Source organism: Scomber japonicus, chromosome 17 (assembly GCF_027409825.1).
Source record: "Scomber japonicus isolate fScoJap1 chromosome 17, fScoJap1.pri, whole genome shotgun sequence".
Lineage (NCBI taxonomy): Eukaryota > Metazoa > Chordata > Actinopteri > Scombriformes > Scombridae > Scomber > Scomber japonicus.
The window spans coordinates 32,112,789-32,135,804 of NC_070594.1; the positions used below are offsets into that span (position 1 = coordinate 32,112,789).

A 23,016-nucleotide genomic window follows, 5' to 3' on the forward strand; every position below is an offset into this window, starting at 1 on the left:
AATGGTCATCTGCAATGTGAAACCAAATGTAATATGTAGGTAGGTGATACTGCTAGGATAAACATCTTGCCTTACATTATGATTAGGGTGGAAGATATCTATGGACTGTTAACCCTTCGGTAGACTTACCTGTGGCATCTTACTGTAATATCTTTGTGACATACTGTGTGACTGCACTTGATGAATGAAAATAATAAACAAGTTCTAAAAAAGAAAAGGAGCTGGAGTGACCTTGGTTAATGATTTCAACGACTGAGATTATCATAGTGTATAAGAATGGATTAACTAGACTATTCGTGTCCCCATAGAACAGCGGTGGCTACTACGGGGGTAGATTTCGAAGGCGGAGGAAGCGACTTGGCAATTGTCCATGAGTTCTGGGGGCCATTCTGATCATAACCATCTACCGTTGTAGAAACCCCCAAAATCAGCAGAAGGAGTGGCATCAGTGTAGCTGGATGTCAAGGGAGTTAGTAGCTGATCATCATAAAAGAAGGAGATACCGTTCCAGCTAGAGAGGAGATGGAACCACAAGCGAAGCTCGGCGAGACAGGATTGGTTCCGTGACAAGGAAGACAGAAGCGACAGGACGATACGATAGGCCGCAGGTGGCTCTAAGAGCGTCGATAATGAAATAGTTATGGTGGTGAAATAGGACGACATATATGTTACTTTGAACGTGTGACAGCGGCATTGATAATGAAATGGTAGAAGTGATGAGATAGGACAAAGTGTAGGTTACGTTAAAAATATGAAAGGGTCGTTGAATGAAATGGTCGAAGTGACGAGAGAGAACGACAGGTAGTTTACGTTAAACGTGTGAAAGGGGGTGGTCTCAGCTGGCCATTTGGCGGAGAACGATGCATCATTCTGTCTGATGAAGTTGCGGGAGTAGCACTTGGGGGCAATGACATCCCGGTGTCACTGCCCGGGAGAAATGAGCTGCAGGGATCAGTGTAGTCAAATATGGGTTATCCTGGTACCTTGATGATGAGACAGCAGGGCGCTGGAAGCCCGGGGGCAGATGTTCCGGTTGAAGCAGAGTGTTGGCAGCTCTCGGTGCCAGGAGCCTTGACTAGAGCAGGCTTTTGTGGCAACTAGAGCAGGATGTCCACGATAAAAGCTGCCTGCTGTCGAACTAGGCGAGCCAAGGTTGGGTTGAGTAAACGGCGGGGTCACTAACATCAAACGTCCTGGCCGAATTGAAGTGGTGCAGATGTAGTGAAAAACAGCAGGGGTCATTGGCATCCTGGTGCTGATGTTCTGGCCTAAGCCGAGTGCTGTGATTGGAATGAAGGGACAGCAAGGGTTGTAGGCATCTCGGTGCCCGATGTTCCCGTTGGAACGAAGTGCTGTGGTTGGACAAATAAACAGCATGGGTCCATAACTAAGCAAAGTGCTGCTGTTAGATTTAAGTAAATAGGATGGGTCGTAGGCATCCCGGTGCCTGATGTCCCTGTCTAAACAAGCGCTGCGCTGCTGTTGGATTTAAGGAAACAGCATCGGTCGCAGGCATCTCGATGCCTGAAGTACACGACTAAGTGAAGTGCTGCTGTTGGATTTAGAAAACAGCATGGTCGCAGACATCCCGGTGCCTGATGTCCCTGTCTAAGCGAAGTGCTGGGGTCGTAGTGAGGAAACGCCATGGTTGCCTGTATCACTGTGCCCGATGTTCCCGTCTAAGCGGAACACTGGTTGGAGTTAGGAAACCACATGGGTCGCAGGCATCCCGGTGCCTGATGTCCCTGTCTAAACGAAATGCTGTCTAAAATGAAAAATGAAATGCTGTGGCTGGAGTAAAGAAAACTGCATGGGTCGCAGGCATCCCGGTGCCTGATGTCCCTGTCTAAACGAAATGCTGTGGCTGCAGTAAAGAAAACCGCATAGGTCGCAGGCATCCCGGTGCCTGATGTACACGACTAAGCGAAGTGCTGCTGTTGGATTTAGAAAACAGCATGGTCGCAGGCATCCCGGTGCCTGATGTCCCTGTCTAAACAAAGCGCTGCGGTCGTAGTGAGGAAATGGCATGGTTGCTGTTATCACTGTGTCTGATGTTCCGTCTAAGCAGAACACTGTGGCTGGAGTAAAGAAAAACGCATGGGTCGCAGGCATCCCGGTGCCTGATGTCCCTGTCTAAACGAAATGCTGTGGCTGGAGTAAAGAAAACCGCATAGGTCGCAGGCATCCCGGTGCCTGATGTAGACGACTAAGCGAAGTGCTGCTGTTGGATTTAGAAAAACAGCATGGTCGCAGGCATCCCGGTGCCTGATGTCCCTGTCTAGGAGCGGCGCTGCGGTTGGAGTGAGGAGACGGCAGGGGGTTAATGACTCAGACAATATAGAAGCAATTTCAGGTTAGTTGTATTTGTGATGAATTGTGTTAGTAGCTTGCGATCCAGCTTTTAACGTGGAAGATACGGAGTGATTTCGGTTAGTATTGTGATAACTGTGTTAGTAACGTGCAATATGATGCGTTTAATGGCAGATGATGCCTAAAATGACGATTGACTTGATATACTGGCAACGTGCAACCTGGTGTTTGTAATGTTCAAGCACGTGTAACGGTGTGCAGTGGCAAAGTGACGTTAGAGTAGCTGCGCGAGAAGCTTCCAGCTGGTATATGAAAAAGACAATGTGGAAGTAACTTTAAATTAATTATGAATCTTTACTACAAAGTAGTGGAGATGGATAACGTATGATGCAGGACTGATGCCGTTGGTATAATGCCATAGACTGTATAGAAGAAATGGACGTAACAATGTGACGTCACCCACTGGTTTGTGGACTGCTGCTCGGGAGCCACTTTTATTTATTTAATTTAATTTAATTGAATTTAATTTCTTCTTTTTTCTTTTATGACACCAAAACGATAATACTGACAAGTCTGAGTAGAATTAGTAGCGCAATACTACCTGGCCCCTGCCGGGGGGCGCTGTGGCCATGGGGCTACGGGGCTCTGTGGCGTCACGCGTGCCGAACCGGGCGGTGATTGGCTTAGATGAAAACCCGGACGGCGGGAGCGCCGGTTGCTGTTGTTGATGCTGAGTAAACAATGAAGCTTTAGTTTAATGTGGCTGAGGTTGACAGGGAATGCATCCTATGCAGGAATCGTTGGCAGTTCGGTCGCTGATGTCGGGGTCCGTTTGTGGATGTAAAGGCGGCCGGACGGAGAGTGCGAGTCCGGTGTGGTGGAGAGTTATCTGGACTGTTGAAGCGGCTGAGGAGGGGAGAGTTGAAGCTGCTGCTCCAGCGGCTTTGTGCGTTGCTTCCCAGCTTTTTGCCCTCGCTAGTGGAGGAGAGGAAGCCGGAGATCTACCGGGAGAGTCACATCAGGGGAGTGTGGGTTGAAGAGCCTGCGAGGCCGGCGTGTGCCTGCGGGGCCGGCATGTGCCTGCGAGACCGGCGTGTGCCCCGCGGGGCGTTTGGCTGCGGTCTGCTGCTGTGTGACGAGAGGAGAACCGGTTTCCCACGAATCTTCAGTCAAGTCGGACGGGTTGATCTGCAGTTCGTGATCCGTGGTGAGTTCACTCTTGGAGTAGTAATCGTAGCATTTGTTCAAGTTTTGTTGATGCAATGCGGGAAGTACGATCTGTTTCTGGGATGACCATGAAAGCTTGACTGAGACTGCCTGCACGTGAAACTCGAAAGCGAGAGTGAACGAGGGGGAAGCTGTTAGGTCTGTTTATATAGGAGCCGGAAGGGGTGTAATTGGTGTGTGTTCCCGCTCCTGAAACTGCGCTTATCAAGCTTCAATTTTATCGTATGTCAGATGTAGGGTTGCAAAGGAGTGGAAAATTTCCGGTAAATTTCCGGAAAGTTTCTGGTAAATTTCAATGGGAAGTTAAGCTGCGGAATTTTGAAAATATTCCAAATTGGAAACTTTCCATGGGAATAAAGGGAATTATGGGAATTAAATGGGAATTTATGGGAATTTTATGGGAATTTATGGCAACTGAGGGTCATTTAGTGGAAAGGTATCATCATTTGATTGATTAATTGGATAAAAAAATTCCACCCCTTCATTAAAAAACAGAACATTATTTTAAATTGACGATGAAAAAAGGTGCACAATGTCGCTTGTTGTCCCCGAGCTGTTGAAGTTATATTAAATTATACAATAATTTATAATTTAATATTAAAAAAACAACTAAATGTTATTATTCTTAATGGTTTCACACACAACTCTGAAAAAATACAACAATGTGTCTGTGAAGCTACACATCAACGACAGGGATGTGTCCAATGTATCCTGGTGGAGATACAACTCATAAAATCCAAAATATACAAGATGTTTTTAAAACTATTAGTTACTGTTATTTACTTAGGTGCAAATGATATAACTAGTAACATCAAAGTTCCACTCCTGTCTGTTAAAGTGATATTTGCTGTATAAATTGTGGTTTATTTGGTTTTGACCAGTTTTATTTTTTCCACCATAAGGCTAAATATAGCACTTACACATAAAAATATCCCTAAATATATATTACCATATAATGTCATCAAAACCACAGGCTCAAAAGTCTGGCTTCAAGTTGTGTGCTCTGGGCTCAAAAGTGTGGTCTAGAATTGTAGAAATCATCTGTGCATGTGATGGAGGAATGCACAGTGCATGTAGGGGGCGTGGTCTCAGATAGCATAGATATTCAACTGTACTGCATAATATCTGGTTGTTTTAGTCAGGATTATGCTAAAATATTATTTTACACAACTATATTTAAGTTCCCTAATAAGAACATACCTTCAGTTTAGTAAATTCCCGGTTTATTCCCGTTAATTCCCATTAATTCCCGTTAATTCCCGTTAATTCCCATGGAAAGTTTCCAAGTTTGAAAATTCCCGGAATTTTGCAACCCTAGTCAGATGAGAAAAGGAGACAGTTGGAGGCTGAAGTACAGTACATGTTGGATAATGGCATTGCTGAGCCTTCAAATTGGGCCTCCCCATGCCTCCTAGTCAAAAAGGCAGATGCTAGTTTGAGGCCCTGCACTGACTATCGTGAGGTGAACAGTATCACTAAATCTGATCTGTATCCACTTCCTCGTAGGGAAGATTGCATTGATATGGTAGGTTCAGCCACATTTGTGAGCAAATTTGATCTTCTCAAAGGGTACTGGCAAGTCCTGCTCACCAAAAGGGCAAGGGACATTTCAGCCTTCATAACTCCTTCTGGCTTGTATTCATACACTGTAATGCCATTTGGTTTGAGGAATGCTCCTGCAACATTCCAACGGCTAATGAATCGGGTTGTTTCAACATTTAATGGTTGTGCAGTGTACCTAGATGACGTTGTGGTGTATTCTGACACCTGGGAAGAACATGTCCAGTGTATAGGTGCTCTTTTTGACAGGTTGGTCTGGGCCAACTTGACAGTAAATCTGGCCAAGTGTGAGTTTGCCAGAGCCACTGTGACCTATCTTGGAAAGGTGGTAGGTCAAGGCCAGCTGAAGCTGCAGGTTCAGTGCATCGAGATGGCTCGTAATGTCACACATAAAAGTCAGCTCACACAGAAACTTTTGCTCCCGGAGCTCTGCTGTGTTTTTCCCTTTACTTTCAAGAAACTGACATATTTCCTCATGGAGCTCGAAACATCTGTTCAGTATTTTTCCTCGGCTTAACCATCTCACCTCTGTGTGATAAGGCACGTCTGCATATTCCGAACCACACTCCTCCAAAAGAGACTTGAACTGGCGGTGATTTAGACCTTTTTCTCTCTTATAAAGTTAACTATTCGTGTTACTGTGGTCAACATGTTCCATCTTTAGGGCTTTGCCACACAGTGCTTCTTGATGTATAATGCAGTGATAAACAGTTAGCTCACCCGCACAGTTCTCCTCCCGCATCTTCTCCCGTACCCTGCCCACCAGTCCACTCTTTTGACCGCACATCGCACATCTCATCCACAGCAAGGGAGAATGCAACAAAATCTTTTCCCTTTTCCATCAGCTGGTCATATAGATTGGTGGCAAGATCACATGTGCGATCAGCTACTGTGTTTCTGCTCAGGCTCACATTTGAAAATACTTGCTTTTTCTCTGGGCACACAACGTCACAAACTCATCATGCACTTTTTCACAAACTCCCTCATTGAAGGGCCGGGCTGATTTTGCGATCTCTGCTGCCACAATAAAACTCGCCTTTACAGCAGCCTCACGTTGTGATATTACTTTTTTGAACATAGTCTGTTGTGAAACCAAACTTCTTTTCATCTCCTCTACTTTCTGGCACCTTTGAGTCATGTCCATGTCCTTGTACTTGTCATGGTGTTTCGTTTCATGGTGTCTTCTAATGTTGTACTCTTTGGTTGTAGCCACGTTGGCTCCACATACAAGACAAACAGGTCTGTCTTTTACATATGTAAACAGATATTCTGCCTCCCACCTGTCCAGAAAGCTCCTTTTTTCTGCCTTTCTTTCTGCCATTTTTGGGATGGGTAGCACGGTGCCAGTAGCACTAGCAGCATGTACTGTCAACAGAGGACCCGCCAGGATTGACGCACCAAAACACGAGCAGAGCATTCTGGGATTTGTAGTATTAGCGGTACATGCGCTGTATAATACCGGCGGGCCAGCTCTAGCAGTCATTTGGTATTGCCTCACGGGCCAAATATAATTACACTGCGGGCCATATTTGGCCCACGGGCCAGAGTTTGACACCCCTGATCTAAATCAACATATTCATTTGGCATTTGTTTTAAAAATAGTATAAACCAGGTGAGTTTGCAAGTTTACCTAGCATGATGGCTAATCAGCGATTAGCTCATGTGTGTTGTCATCATCGTACCCAAACATTGGATTATCTGTGTACAACTAAGGCAGCGCATCTATGCCAGTGAATCGACAATGGTGTAATGATTCAATTCGACTCCCAAAACGATTCTCACCCGACTAGCCAATAGGAATGTAGCCCCACCCATGACATTATTTTCACAGCGAGAGCAGAAAGAAATTGCTTCGAGAGCAAAGACTTAGGTTTTCAGAGAGAGAAGAAAAACGTTTTGAGAGAAACACTTTTTTTGAGAGAGAAAATGTTTTCACACTGATAGTAAAAATATATATATTTGAGAGTTAAAAAAAAGTATCTCAGAAAAAATTTTGCAAATTTCAAATTTATATTTTTTCTCTCAAAACTTTTTTTAGTCTCAAATATTATTATTTTTTGCTATTGGTATGAACACTTTTTCTCTCAAATATTTTTTTTCTCTCATAAAAATGCTTTTTTGGTATCAGTGTGATAACTTTTTCTCTCAGTTTTTTTCCCTCTCAGATCATTTATTTTCTCGCATGTAATAAAGACACAAATCGTAATCCATATTGAACGGCCCATGAGGTTCTACTCGATAAAGTTGAACTCTTTTCAGCTCAACTATTCTGTTACTGAGAAGGAGACGCTTGCACTTATTTGGGCATTACAACATTTTCGAAGTCTATGTTGACACTGGTTCTGTTCCTCTGGTGGTCTACACAGACCACAACCCGATAACTTTTCTACATTCTGTGCATGGCCCAAACCACAGGCTGATGCGGTGGGTTTTGTTTTTGCAGTCTTATTGTTTGGATATCCTCCACATTAAAGGATCTGAAAATATTGTGGTCGATGCTTTATCCAGAGTACCTTGTTCTTAAGCTGCTGTACTGTACTGTGTAACCTCTCTGGCATTTTATATCCCTCTTTGTCACTCTTAAATGCTTCTCCAGACGCCGGGGTTGCTGGATTGCAAGGTGGAGTATGATTGGCTGGCTGGGGAAGATACCTCAAGAACCGGTCAGTACAGAACACGTATACTGTTAATGAGCTATGGTTAAGTTAAGCTATATTTCTTAAACTATGCAGCTGCCCACAAATTATGTGTATTTTTGCAATGATCGTTGTTTGCCGGTTGAGCCAGGCGGTGACACTAGTGAGACTAACTTAAACAACTGGCGTGCTGCAGCTGACTATTTGTTACTGTGGTCCCGCGTCTCTGGGACCTATAACATTAGCACTGTTTCCCACAATGTATCTGTGTAGTTGTAGGTCTATTATAGAGTTAAACCATGACTGAGTTTAGTAGGTAGATTAATCAGACTCCTGAGATGTAGTATAGAATGTTTTGAATGGAAAAGTGCATCAAGACAATTCTAGTCCCTGGTGAAATAACTACGATGTGGAAAAGTATTTTGTCTGACCAAAATGTTGCTATGTACGTGCATCAGAGCCAGATGTATAAAACTGTGCTGGGGGAGCTGACGTTCTGACGAGGGGGGCTGTAGTCCCTGCAGCAACCCTTTCCTGCGCTAATGCGCTAATTACAGATAATGTATTTCTAAGAGTATGTAAGTTATCGCCCCAGGTCAATAAAATGTATTTTTGGCACAGACAATGACTAGACTCTGCAGTCTACATATATATATTTATATATATATTATTTCTATATTTGAATGTTTTATGTTGCTATGTACCACTTACTATTTTCACAACAATCTAACTAGACAAGTAGAGGTGAACAGGGCCTGAGGCATCTCTGTATGTAGATATTCATGGATAATGTTTTCCCAGTGAAGAAAGAGACAAGAGATGTGGTTTTAAGCTGTTTTCATTATTATTTTATTTCCTCAGCAATTTGACACACATTTTTTAAGGAATAGCTTTAGATTTTTTGAAAACTATCTTAAAAAGGACACATATGCTCATATGTACCTATGAGTTATTTGTCCCCCCTGTCCTGGCCAGGAAAGGATCCATTCCAAGCACAACTACAGTATGAGACAGGAAGGTCAAAATCCACAGTATTCGTTCTGTGCAAAAATATATTATTACATTTGGCCAAAGAATTTTGTTCTGAGGACTAAATTCTAAATTCTAAATTTTTAGTTACTAACTTGATTTGACTAACTCAAACATATTAGCTTTGGTTAAACTTTATAGTTTTTAAATTTCTTTCAATAAATAAGGATTATGACCCCATATCTCTTACATTGCAGTGTGATTACAAAGGATTTATCATGGGCATTTGATTATCGACAAACTTAACATTTGTCATTCCTTGTTAGACAGTGATCTGAGACTCTGAAGCAGGGACTTTCTGTCATTAAAAAGGTTTAGGCAAAAAGACTTAAGATAATATTTGAAAATACACTGAACGATAAAATTAAATGTCCTGTCTGAGTAAGGCTGGTAAAAATGAACTACTTTCATAAATCATTTTATCTTGTCCAATCTTGTCTGTTATCTGCCTGTGTTATTTTGTTGAAATAAGTGTTTTACATTTTTATTGAAGTGCTGCTTAAATGATGAAATTTTTTTCAACCTTTATCATATTGTAAAATTGAAATGATATGTATTATAAGAATTCATCAATGGAGTTTTGAGTTGGTATAATCACCTTGAAATATTTTTCCAGAAATGATCAATTTAAAGGCAGATCTAAACCAGCTGTAAAAGAAAGCATAAATAAATGGATTGAGCATGGAATTAGACAATGTAAGCCAGTTAAGTGTTTCTACCACAGCAATTGGAGTTTGATCATGTGTTACAGGCTGAAAGATGATACAAAGAAAATAGGGAGTCCAACATAAAATAAAAACTCCCATAACTACAGCAAGTGTTTTGGTGGCCTTTCTCTCCATTTTACTGACTGTTGATCCATACTTTGTGCTCTGGATGCTGCGTGCCTGTCTCTGTGCTACAAGAAGAATCTTCAGGTAGATGCAGAGCATTATGATCACTGGGATATAAAAGGAAAAAATACATGCCAGAGTGGTTGATATTAGAGCATCAATTAAACAACTTTCTTCACATTTTCCTTGATTGAATCCTGCAATTATAATGCCAATTCCAATCATTGCAGAAACACCCCAGCTCACAAAGATCATTACACCAGTAACACAATCATTTATTCTACGTTTATAAGAGAGAGGCTGACACACTGCATAATATCTGTCAATAGAAATACAACATAAATTCAAAATAGAGGCTGTACTTAGTGTGACATCAAAGCTGCCTCGTACTTTACATAATAAACCTTCATAATACCAACATGAAGTTACAGTGAAGGCCATGCTGAAAGGAAAGACTAAAAGACCAACAAGCAGGTCAGCCACAGCCAGAGAGAGGATGAGGTAGTTAGTAGGGATGTGGAGCTGTTTGAAGTAAATGACAGAGATTATTACAAGAAGGTTTCCACATATTGTCACAACAGACAACGACCCAAGGAAAATATATAACAATAGACATATTATTGAAGGGTTGCTTGCAAATATGTAAGATGTATTATGTGATTCATAGCAAGGATGCATGCCATTAACGACATAGATACTGTTGTCAGTCGATTCTGGTTCCATGCTTCTGGATTCCTGAAATTCAGTTTTCTAATAATAATTAATTATATTGACAAAACTAAAGACTTCCATATTTACTTCAGCATGTGCACAACATAAATGAAATTAAGTATCATACCATGTGCCTCAAGTTAGTCAATGCATCAGTGTTGATGGATGTCCTTATTCACTGTGCATCTGTGTAGAACCTCTGGATTTGGCATTTAATCAAACTCTATCTCATTACCATAATGTTACAGTGCTTCTCTTGTCCAATCAGATGTGGTGTGTTTGTGTGTGTGTGCGTGTGCGTGCGTGTGTGCATGCGTGCCTGTGTTAAGATTTGCATTACATAATCATGAACTGGAGAGGAACCATGAATTTTGAACTGACCCTAGGTCAGTGTTGCCAACTACTACTATAAAAAGTAGCCCAATTTAAGCCTAGAACTCACCCAAAGGTCAAGAAATAGCCCCTGACTCTTGAGTGAGTCAGTAAACTAGATGCAAGATTAAAGAATAAATCCTGCTTCCCATTGCATTGTAGAAAAACACATGTGGCAACTGTTTTATCATTTCTTTCAACCTGATAAACCTCTTACAGTCTGCCAGGTGTCCAAACCTGAACAGTGCGCAGTCACCATGAGACTGTCAGTCACATGGGTGAGGTGGTAGCAATGACCATAACCAGCGCTGTGGATGACTGCATCACCAACAGCAGAATGCATGTGTCACCACTATTAATAACATATACACATACTTCAAGAATTCCTCCATTCGAAAACTACAATTAAATGACATACATTATCATGGCTCAGTGCCAGGGTTTTATCTCAGTGCCCAAAATATTGCCCCCTCTGTTCATATGAGTAAAATATGTAAATGTTTAATGTAACATCATTTAAAAGAATAATACAATAGCAGAAATATATATATAAATATATCCTTCCTCCTATGTTAACTTTCTGGTGCCATCTCTTATGATAACGGGTCGGTTTTGACCCGTGTCTTAAATCAGCCATAAAATACAGTAAAAACAATTATTTATCATCAAATGTTTTTCTTACCCCTTGTTTACCTTGTTAGGCTTCCTTATCCATGAAAATATTGGTTTTAATATTTTTTTAGTGGGCCCCTTGGCCTTTCTCTTGACAGCATACCCCTCGTTTTCAATATAAAAAAATAGTTAAATTAACCTCAAGAGAATTATATAAATAAATACAAGGTTGTTATATTACCTGATTATTACAGATGGGTATTAGAACACATCTCTTAAATGTTCAAAAAAGAAAAAAAACATTTTTATTAACTATAATAACATCTATGGTGTTACGGGTAAATTTCGACCCATATACATTTACTTCAAGAAAAAAGCAAAAACAAGTTAAAAACAAATACAAAATGAAAAGCAGAACTAGCAATATTACAAAATGTAGATTTGCAAGGTCAAACACAACAACCAATCAAGCAAATTAAACCAACAGAAATCAAGTACTAGTACCATAAAAACTCTGTGTGCAAGACCATGCATGTGTATTTATGTATTTTTAGATGCATGTGTGGCAAAAAGAGACACTTTTAGTGTGTTCTTTGCAAGATATTTTTTGCAGGTGAAGCACAATGTGTTTGTCTTTCTGTCCTTATTGCTAGGGCAGACCTAACACCTCTTTCTTTTAGAATCAGGTGGTCCCACTGGTGTTGTGGCTGTGGCTGGCTGAGGAGGATGCTGGCGCTGATGCTCTTCATGTTGCTGTGGGCATGGACGGAGTGCTTGGTGAGCTCTGCTGCTGTCTGACCAAGGCGGCAGCAGCTGGGTCTCGCGGCACCCGTTCCCTTTGCTCCATGTGTGCCTTGACAAGGGAACTTCCTAGCTCCTCAAGAAACATTCTCCGCTTGTTTTTTTGGTTGAGTTCCACCCTTGGTGAATGTGGGTCCACAACACAAATGCATTGTATGCAGACACATCGAGGATGTTGTAAAACACAACCATTGGCCATCTCCTGGTCATTCGCTGGCAAGTGCAGGTGGCCAATACTAAACTGAATTGGCCTTATTGACCTGTACTACGAAGCTGGATTTTCTCTTATCGAGGTAACTTCAGGGTTAACCCTGGGTTTTCCGTCCTGCGATGCTGGTTCACTTCTTACCGGGGTAAATCACCATGGTAACTTATGCTGAACGGCTAACCTGCTCCAGAGCAGGTTATGTTCTGGATAAGTGATCAATGAGTATAAAAGCACCACCTCCTGACCAATCAGTTCTCTTAGAAAATGGCCTGCCCATTCTTGGAAGATCCTGTCAACATTGGTGCGCAGATCGCGAGAGGAACGCTTAGGAGAGAAAGAGTTTTTAGGGATAGATGCAATTTTTTAATTGGCCAAAATATATATTAAATAAACAGTCCTGAGGCACATGATTTGACATATATGGTTTGACATCATTCACTCAAATGGTCGAAGCGCAAAATAGGTTTGTATTTTGAATGTTGAATATTAAACTAATTTAATGTTGCAACAAAAGGAAGGGCACTGAGGAAGCGCTCTGCCCGAAACGTCTGTGCCGTAATAAAGTGACATTGTGTGATGAGAGTGCTGTCCGTTTTCAATTGTCCAATTTACTAATATTGTAGCTATAATCTCACAAATTTACGCATTAACAGAGTCAGCTATTTTCTGCCAGCATTCCTTCCTGGCTTTTGCTGCGGCAACAGTGTTGCTTTTGGCCTGGATGATGTGATGGAATTCTTCATATTTTTGAAGAATAATTGTCTGCTCCTCCATGGTAAAGTAGGCTGCTCTGCAGAGTTTCTCCTTGTTTGCGATTGGTCAAACGCTGCAAACACCTCCCCTTTATGTGAGCGCGCAGAGATACAGATTGGAAAACCCTGGGTTCAACTACCAAGTTGATAAACAGTTTCGTAGAGAGAGAAAAAATAATCCTTGAGGCACATGAGGGACATTATTATGTATAAGCTATTATACAGTTGGTTTGACATCCTGAGATCAAAGGGTCAGGGAGCATAATAACTGTATTTATTTATTGTAATTGTAAAAAATTGACGAAAAGATATATTTGTAAAATCAGCCTTGTGGCACATGAAGGATATTAGTCTGTATGTTATACAGTTGGTTTGACATCATTCACTCAAATGGTTGAAGCATAATAGGTTTGTATTTTGAATGTTGAATATTAAACTAACTTAATGTCGCTATGAAAGGAAGCGCTCTGCCCGAAACGTCTGTGCTGTAATAAAGTGACATTGAATGATCAGAGTGCTGTCCGCTAAAATTGTCCAATAAATTAATATTGTATGATCTCATGAATTTACACATTAACAGAGTCGGCGATTTTCTGCCAGCACTCCTTCCTGGCTTTTGCTGCAGCATCAGTGTTGCTTTTGGCCTGGATGATGTGTTTGAATTCTTCATATTTTTGAAGAATAATTGTCTGCTCCTCCATGGTAAAGTAGGCTGCTCTGCAGAGTTTCTCCATGTTAGTGATTGGTCAGACACTGCAAACACCTCCCCTTTATGTGAGCGCGCAGTGATCCAGATTGGAAAACCCTGGGTTCAATTACCGAGTTGATAACCAGCTTCGTAGTACCGCTTATCCTAGATTGCGAATGTCTTGGTAAGTCAACCCAGGTAACGGAGAGATATCCTGGGTATGTTAATCCAGCTTCGTTGTTTTTGAGGTAAGGATTCAGGCTAGCTTCAAATTAAGAGCCTTTAATACATTCATAGTACAGGCCTCAGGCCTCTGGACATGTCCGTCTTTGTTTGTTTGGTCAAACAGGCAAAGAGAGAAGCCCTTAATTGTAGCTCAAGTGGTTGGAAGAAGAGCTGGCTGTGGACTGTTGGCTGATAGTGTGTTTATGATTTCAGTTTTAGCACTTATTGTTGTTTTATGATCTTATATTATAACTGGGTCGAAACTGACCCTAACAACACAAAGGTCATCATTTTCACCAGAGCATTTTATAATTTAGTAAAACTGATTTTTTAAATTTTATTTTGTTTAAATAGAAGTTTCTGACAAAGTCAAAAAGTCTTGATGCAATTAACAAATTACTTTTATGCATTTAAAACCTAAAAACGGGTTGGTGCCGACCCTAACACTAGAGGAAGGATATAAACTCCTCGTTTTACAATAGCACAGTGCCCCCTGGTGGACAAATATTAGTAGTACTATAGTCTATATTCTCCATTTTACACTTCAACTTGTTTTAAAGTAAAAAAAATATCAATTTAAGCTATGAGTGACACACTCTTGCCAGGATTTGCACCTGGAATCTTCCACCCAAGGATGGCTGAGTTGTGTTGTTGTTGTTTTTGTTTGTTTTGTGTTTTTTTGTTGTTAGTTTTTTTTCCTCTCACTAAATAGAAACAAGGCAAAATAACAAATAAACAAGATGAGATCATTTTGAAAAAATTGAAAAAGTAAATATGTAATACCAAAATATAACACAAAACGATATACTTTAAATAACTTTAAATAACTATATACATTAAAAAAAACAGCCTACACAACAAAATACTTTAAATAACTATATACATTAAAAAACAGAATACACAACAAAATACTTTACATAACTATATACATCAAAAATTAGAATACACAACAAAATACTATAAATAACTATATACATTAAAAAACAGAATGCACAACACAATACTTTAAATAACTGTATACATTAAACTATCAGAGAGTGCTCTTCCACTCACTGACAGTTTGCCCAGATGCAGGACAGTACCACTTACGGTAGGGCAAAAAAGTATTTTGTCAGCCACCAATTGTGCAAGTTCTCCCACTTAAAAAGATGAGAGAGGCCTGTAATTTTCATCATAGGTACACTTCAACTATGAGAGACAGAATGGGGGGAACGAATCCAGGAAATCACATTGTAGAATTTTTAATGAATTAATTGGTAAATTCCTCAGTAAAATAAGTATTTGGTCACCTACAAACAAGCAAGATTTCTGGCTCTCACAGACCTGTAACTTCTTCTTTAAGAGGCTCCTCTGTCCTCCACTCGTTACCTGTATTAATGGCACCTGTTTGAACTCATTATCAGTATAAAAGACACCTGTCCACAACCTCAAACAGTTACACTCCAAACTCCACTATGGCCAAGACCAAAGAGCTGTCAAAGGACACCAGAAACAAAATTGTAGACCTGCACCAGGCTGGGAAGCCTGAATCTGCAATAGATAAGCAGCTTGGTATGAATAAATCAACTGTGGGAGCAATTATTAGAAAATGGAAGACATACAAGACCACTGATAATCTCCCTCGATCTGGGGCTCCAAGATCTCACCCCGTGGGGTTAAAATGATCACAAGAACGGTGAGCAAAAATCCCAGAACCACACGGGGGGACCTAGTGAATGACCTGCAGAGAGCTGGGACCAAAGTAACAAAGGCTACCATCAATAACACACTACGGCACCAGGGACTCAAATCCTGCAGTGCCAGACGTGTCCCCCTGCTTAAGCCAATACATGTCCAGGCCCGTCTGAAGTTTACTAGAGAGCATTTGGATGATCCAGAAGAGGATTGAGAGAATGTCATATGGTCAGATGAAACCAAAATAGAACTTTTTGGTAAAAACTCAACTTGTCATGTTTGGAGGAGAAAGAATGCTGAGTTGCATCTAAAGAACAACATACACACAACCATGTGAAGCATGGGAGTGGAAACATCATGCTTTGGGGCTGTTTTTCTGCAAAGGGACCAGGACGACTGATCCGTGTAAAGGAAAGAATGAATGGGGCCATGTATCGTGAGATTTTGAGTGAAAACCTCCTTCCATCAGCAAGGGTATTGAAGATGAAATGTGGCTGGGTCTTTTTTTTTTTCTCTCATTTTGTCTCTCATAGTTGAAGTATACCTATGATGAAAATTACAGGCCTTTCATCTTTTTAAGTGGGAGAACTTGCACAATTGGTGGCTGACTAAATACTTTTTTGCCCCACTGTATGTTATTATAGACACAGATTCAATATTTATTCATTTATCATCACAGCAACGTTACATACATACATACATACATACTGTAAACATATAGGAGTAATTAATGTTTATAATCATCAGAAAACGTTACATACGTTGTTTTTGGTATCTATCTGTTCCCCAAATATATTACTGTGTGTGAATGGATAAATGAGAGGCATTAACTTTATAGAAAGGCGCTTGATAAAGTTCACTCCATTAACTTGTATTAGTTCACATCCAATATGGCGGACGCGCTGACATATTGCAGCAACGGGCCAACCCGCTCAATGAGACGTCTACTATATATGTGTATGGTGGGAGGCTGCAACATAGACATGTGGGCTGCAACGTTCAACTCCTTTCCTGATTGGCTGTTTAGCATCCAATCAGACTGCTAGGAGGGGGACTTCAAAATATCATGCCAACCAATCAATATCAGGACTCTATAACTGGAAAAAATTTGATGTGAAAGTGTAAAAAGAAAAAGATTTGCATGAAAACAAATTATTTACTCAAAATAAAACAATTACTTTTTTTTTTTTTAAATATGGATTTTTCAAAGTTTGGAATTTCAGTTTCAAATCGTTTTCAAATGAATAAAACACATGACCTTGATAGCTTCATAAGATCACATATAGAAACTATAAACCTCTTTTTAAAAAAAAAAAATCCTAATTGTAATCAGCCTCAGCTCTTACTGTTAGTGGTAAAGACTGGGTGATACAGATGTATTTTATCAGTGCACTAACTCCCTTGTGGACCAGTAAATCAAAAGTCTAGACCCACTATAGGAGAAAGGGGTATTAGCAATTTGCATTGTGTGACAGAATAAAGAACTCACAAACCAACAGGTAAGTTTATGCGTGTTGTATTGACTTGATCAAAAGGAAAAAATAAATAAAAATAAAGCGTCAATAACACATGAGATCAACAGTTTATAAAATAAATCCCCAGATCATTGAAAAGATCAATCCTTTGGTTGGTTGGCTCGCCAAAACCACTGAGATTCACCTCTACCTTACAAAACAGGAAGAATCCCAGCAGAAGAAGTCTTCATGCAGATCTTGAAACCAGGGGACCATTCAAAGAAAAGAACCAGGAAATTAAAAGAACTGGCCTATATAGGCCAGAAATAAACAAAATATTCCTTTACATATAAACACATACACCAATACCAACATATAATTAAATGGTCATTTTGATTTTCAGTAACTTAACAATGTCCAGAACATTTAGTTGTGATAGTGTTTGACCTACTTTAAGCTTCTCGGTGTCTGTGCATCAATGGAGCGTCAGCATCATAGCAGTGAAAACGTGGACTGGAGTTTCATTGATTTGGGTTTTCTCTCTATCTCTAAACATTATGAATGGATTTGATAATGAAGCGCTTACACAGCGCTCTAAAAACAGCTCTGAGTGGATAGATTGATATATTGATTTTGACATGGTAAAGGTGGAGGGTTCTAAACTAATAATTCTAAATTATCCTGTATATACCTGCATTCATGTCTCAGAATAAAATAATATAGGTATATTATACATTTCTTGAATCCTTGGAGTCCTGTGAGTATTCTTATATTAGTGTTTTGTGTCTCTGATGTTCCTTGATGTCACAGGACTAAAAAAAAGTCAATGATTTAGGCAAAAATTGTGGAAAAAAGTGAGTGACTAAAAGTTTGATGAGCTCCAGTGATCACTGTACTTGTGATAAAGATTCACAAAAGGGCTTAAATGAAAGCGTAGAGTATCCCCTTTACAATTACATTAAACACAATATTTTTAAACATTGAAAAATATTCTGAATTTGAGCCTAAACCAAGATATGTACCAACGTCTAAAATGCATCTTTTCCAAGGGGGAAGTTAACTTCAACAGCTGATGACTGAAATATAGCTGTGACTCAGGAAGGGTTATCATACAAAAATATTATCTACAGACATGGATGTTTTCAAAAATGATAAGTAACCTTTGCCACCTTGAGTGGTACCGACATCTGGTCTGGACCATGGACTATAAGTACTATTCAGAAAAATTAAAATCAAACTGACCAAAAGCCTGCAGCCAAACAACAATTACTCCATGCACATGAATTTAAATTGATCAATATAAAACATATAAAGTATTGTGTAAATGAATGTGTATGAATGCCTGTTGTAATAAATAGTATGACTGTGTGCGGGCCGCTGTGTGAATGATGTGTGTAGAGAGAGCTGAGAGCTGTGTGTGTGTTTCTGGGCAAAATACCAAGAGGTTTGAGCACAAGTGAAAAAGAGTTAACCCTTAGTTAGCATCAAACTAATGTGAGTTACCTCCGAGAAGTGTCTTTTAAAACTGTATTAAGTTGTGTGGAAAAGTGTGGAAAATAAGATATGTGATCAGAACTGAAGGCGAGAGTCAGAGAAAGTGTTTTTGTTGAGTGTAAAAGAGCTAAGTTTGTGTGTGAAGAAGCTGACTGACCAACAGCTGTGAAACAACTGGTGAACTCCAGGAAGTGGGATCGGGGTAGTGTAGGGGGAGGAGCCTAGGACACAGACAGGGGCCATTCTAAAAATAAAAGTCTATGGGTTGTATAAGAGAGTGTGGTTGGACAAGAGTCTATTGTTTGGATTAAAGGAACATGGTTGGACAAGAGTCAATGGGTTGGACAAGAGTCTATGTTATGCATGAGTCATGTTAGTGCATGTGAGCCACCTCCTCCTCTCCTCCACCGGAACCATTAACCCACTCCCCCTATATAGCCGGGACCGTAATGCCACTCCCCCTATCAAACCACTGAGGACCGGCTGCGGACTTAGCGAAAGCGACATGGCGGAGGAAAACCCCATGAAGAGACCACGCTCAGTTGCCAAGAAACTCTCCGATAAAGAGAGGAATAAGACCCGGGTTAACATTGGCCTTGCATTTCCGAGGTGGAGAGCCCTGCGAGAAGAAAAAGGGATACATTTTGACTCGGAGCTAGCTCTTCTTCTCTTGGACCAGTAAGTAACGTTATGTGTATACAGTCACATATCTGTTTAGTTAGTGTTAGACTAACGTTAGACATTATGTCGCATATCATGTTCATTTAGTTGACAGTCTTAGGACGAAGCCTGAGCTGCAGCTCAGCTTCATGATAGCCATGGAGGGGAGCATACACATATTCCCCGGCTAGCTCGGCTGCTAACTCGGCGGCTGATTCGGCTGCTAGCTTGGCCGCTAACTCAGCTAACTGCAGACGGGATCATCCCTATGTTCCCCGGTCACATACAAAGCGGGGAACATAGGACCCGGGGAACATAAGGATGATCCTGCCATGGAGTGAGCTAGCATTCAAACATAAAGAATATAAAGTGTGTGTGTGTGTGTGTGTGTGTCATACTGGCGTTAGCCGCAGCCACAGTGAGTAAGATGGTTATAAATTTATGTTCCTCTATGAGAAAGACAAAGACGAATAATCGGACTGTGTGTAACTCCTGTAGTGCTGGATATAATGTAGTTCTACTCAGACTGGTCCCGGTTTTGTTTTGCTGTTAACACAAACGAGCTAAAGCTAAGCTAAGCGAGGTACCGTCATACGTCTGAGCTGGTAGCCATGTGGCTAACGTTAGCAATAAGCATCGTAAAATAGTAACAGAGGAAGGAATAGGAATGCTTACGACTAGTGCTGTGTGTTATCACATTTTATGTCTGTCCGCATATTTTATAGCACAAAGGGAGAGAAGTGAGTATGAACATATGTATGGCCTGCTTGTGTAATGTTAGTTGTAATACTGTCAGGGCAGTACATAGATGATGATGATGATGATGATAATGCTAACCATGCTTCACTGGACCAGTCCTTGCTATTTCAGAAACTTTTGACTAAATGTAAAGTAAGATATTTTTGTCCTAAAAATAATAAACAGGCTATTGGACTGGTGATGAAATAATGTGACTGTTACTCTGATAAAGATGATAGACAGTTTGGTCTGACGACTACTTGTGTTTTTATAACTGAAGAAGTTTATTGTAATTGACAGTTTAGCAATTCTGAAATTTTTAAATGTGAGAATTGTCTGTCATGTTGGGTTTGTTTAGATTAAAGCTCTGAAATATGTTATACACGGGTTACATTTTTTGTCTTGCATTCCTCAGGTCATAATGCCCAATACTGCAGTTACTCCACCATGGCAGACTGGCAGATGCTGTGTGATGGAAGGAATAACACCAAGAACTACTCTTCAGACTCTTCATCACGTCCTCATCAGTGGCTTTGAGTACAGCAGGCCACAAAAGCAGACGAACCATACTGAATTACACTTTGCATGCTGCTACTTTGTCACTACTGATCATAAACCTTACATGGTGTCATTATTTCTGAATTTGATTTGCTTTTGATCTATTGTCTTCAGTTTGTTATAAACTGAAGGGGCAGTAAACCACAGTTGAGATGTTAAAACAGAACTGTAATACATCAATGTGTATGACAGTGGAGATTGTACAGATACAGATACAATTGACCTTTTTTTTGTCCAGATGGTTACAGCAAGAAGAGAAAGGTGATGTATACCTCTAAAAAATGTAGTATTTATGAGTGTTTTCTGGAATTGACTCTGCAATACTGCTCACCAATAAACTTGACATTATTTGAGATTATATTCATGCTTCATCCATTTCAACATTATCCTTTGTAACACTGTAGATAACACTGGCTTATTCCACTACTGCTTAGAGAGTGTAATTCAATCACTGACCATACACAAGTGAAATGTAAATTGATGTACTGTTTATGGCGTCAGAATTGGGACTTTAAGATTTAGATATATCTGAGTAGAAATTAATATGAATATGACCGGATTTATAAATGTATATATAATTAATATAAATATAAAAATGGGACACACAAATAAATGTATATGTGTATATAAATATACATACATTTGTTAATATATTGTCGAGATTTGAGAATAAATATGCTTGACTTTGTGTGTGCAGTCTGGCAGTCTGCATTTGTGTATTCATTGTTCGCATTTGTGGATCTATTTTATGCTCTCGTGTCCATGGCGTCATTTTGACACACTCCTACCGTGCTGCAAGATCCACAAACAAATGCAGGCCGATTTGAATGTGAACAAGGGCAAAGCCCTCAATTCACGGAATATCCACCAGATGGCAGTGTGCAGGCCGGGCAATGGCATTCCCTAGCAGTTCAAGACAGAGGCTTTGGCAGATCAATATGGAGTCGACAAGTAGTATGACTCGGCCATTGTTGGATAGCAAGTGATCGCCTACTGGTGACGTCATTTCCTCATATTAAAGTAAGAGCACGCAGTCTTTCTATGAGCTTTTTAAAAATGTTTATCAGCGATAAGTGACGTGCATTCATGGTTTCATGTTAATGTCATACAGTGATTATTAGTGTGTTTATTTGTTCTATGTATATTATCTAGCACACACTTTATACATTTCTGTTTGAGTATGAAAGGCACCAGGATACTTGGGCAACGTTCAGACAATTTTAATCATTAAACAATAATAAAAAATAAATAAAAAATAAACACAGCTATTCATAAAACAGAATGAATACAAATGTAAAATATATTATTATTATTATTTTTATTATTGTTTAACGATAAAAATTGTATTTTAAATGCTGTGCTCAAAATGTCTAAATCTTAAACCCCATAATTTTCTACTGATTACACTAGTATTGAAAGGTTGTGAAGAGAAGGTTGTGAAGAGATGTCTGGTTTACAGGTTGGATTGTTATGACTTCTGGTCTATTTACAATGCATCTTAATCATATTTGCAATGTATAAAATCCTGCACCCTGTTCGTTCTCCCAGCCCGCAACATGAATGCTTACACATAGACATTAGAACTACATTAGTAAGAGTACACTACTAATAAGATGTGAAGTGCGTTGTGACTTTTACCCATCTGAAAGAATAAATGAAAAATATAAAGGATGAGGTGGCTGATAACTGCTTACTGAAGAAGCAGCCAAGCCACCGTTTTAGAGAGCTGAATGTTGATGCCTTTCATACTCAAACAGAAATGTATAAAGTGTGTGCTAGATAATATACATAGAACAAATAAACACACTAATAATCACTGTATGACATTAACATGAAACCATGAATGCACGTCACTTATTGCTGATAAACATTTTTAAAAAGCTCATAGAAAGACTGCATGCTCTTACTTTGATATGAGGAAATGACGTCACCAGTAGGCGATCACTTGCTATCCGACAATGGCCGAGTCATACTACTTGTCGACTCCATATTGATCTGCCAAAGCCTCTGTCTTGAACTGCTAGGGAATGCCATTGCCCGGCCTGCACACTGCCATCTGGTGGATATTCCGTGAATTGAGGGCTTTGCCCTTGTTCACATTCAAATCGGCATGCATTTGTTTGTGGATCTTGCAGCACGGTAGGAGTGTGTCAAAATGACGCCATGGACACGAGAGCATAAAATAGATCCACAAATGCGAACAATGAATACACAAATGCAGACTGCCAGACTGCACACACAAAGTCAAGCATATTTATTCTCAAATCTCGACAATATATTAACAAATGTATGTATATTTATATACATATATACATTTATTTGTGTGTCCCATTTTTACATTTATATTAATTATATATACATTTATAAATCCGGTCATATTCATATTAATCCGGTCATATTCATATTAATTTCTACTCAGATATATCTAAATCTTAAAAGTCCCAATTCTGACGCCATATACTGTTTACCACAAA

General features: G+C 39.8%; 1 protein-coding gene across 1 annotated transcript; it reads right to left on the minus strand.

Moving 5' to 3' along the window:
- Positions 1-9,331: 9,331 nt before the first annotated feature.
- On the minus strand, positions 9,332-10,318 carry LOC128376923 (trace amine-associated receptor 1-like). Its single transcript, XM_053336770.1, has 2 exons — positions 9,991-10,318; positions 9,332-9,918 (listed from the first exon to the last, which is right to left on the minus strand). Exons 1-2 carry the CDS (start codon positions 10,316-10,318, stop codon positions 9,332-9,334), a joined length of 915 nt encoding a protein of 304 aa, XP_053192745.1.
- Between the last annotated feature and the right edge of the window lie 12,698 nt (positions 10,319-23,016).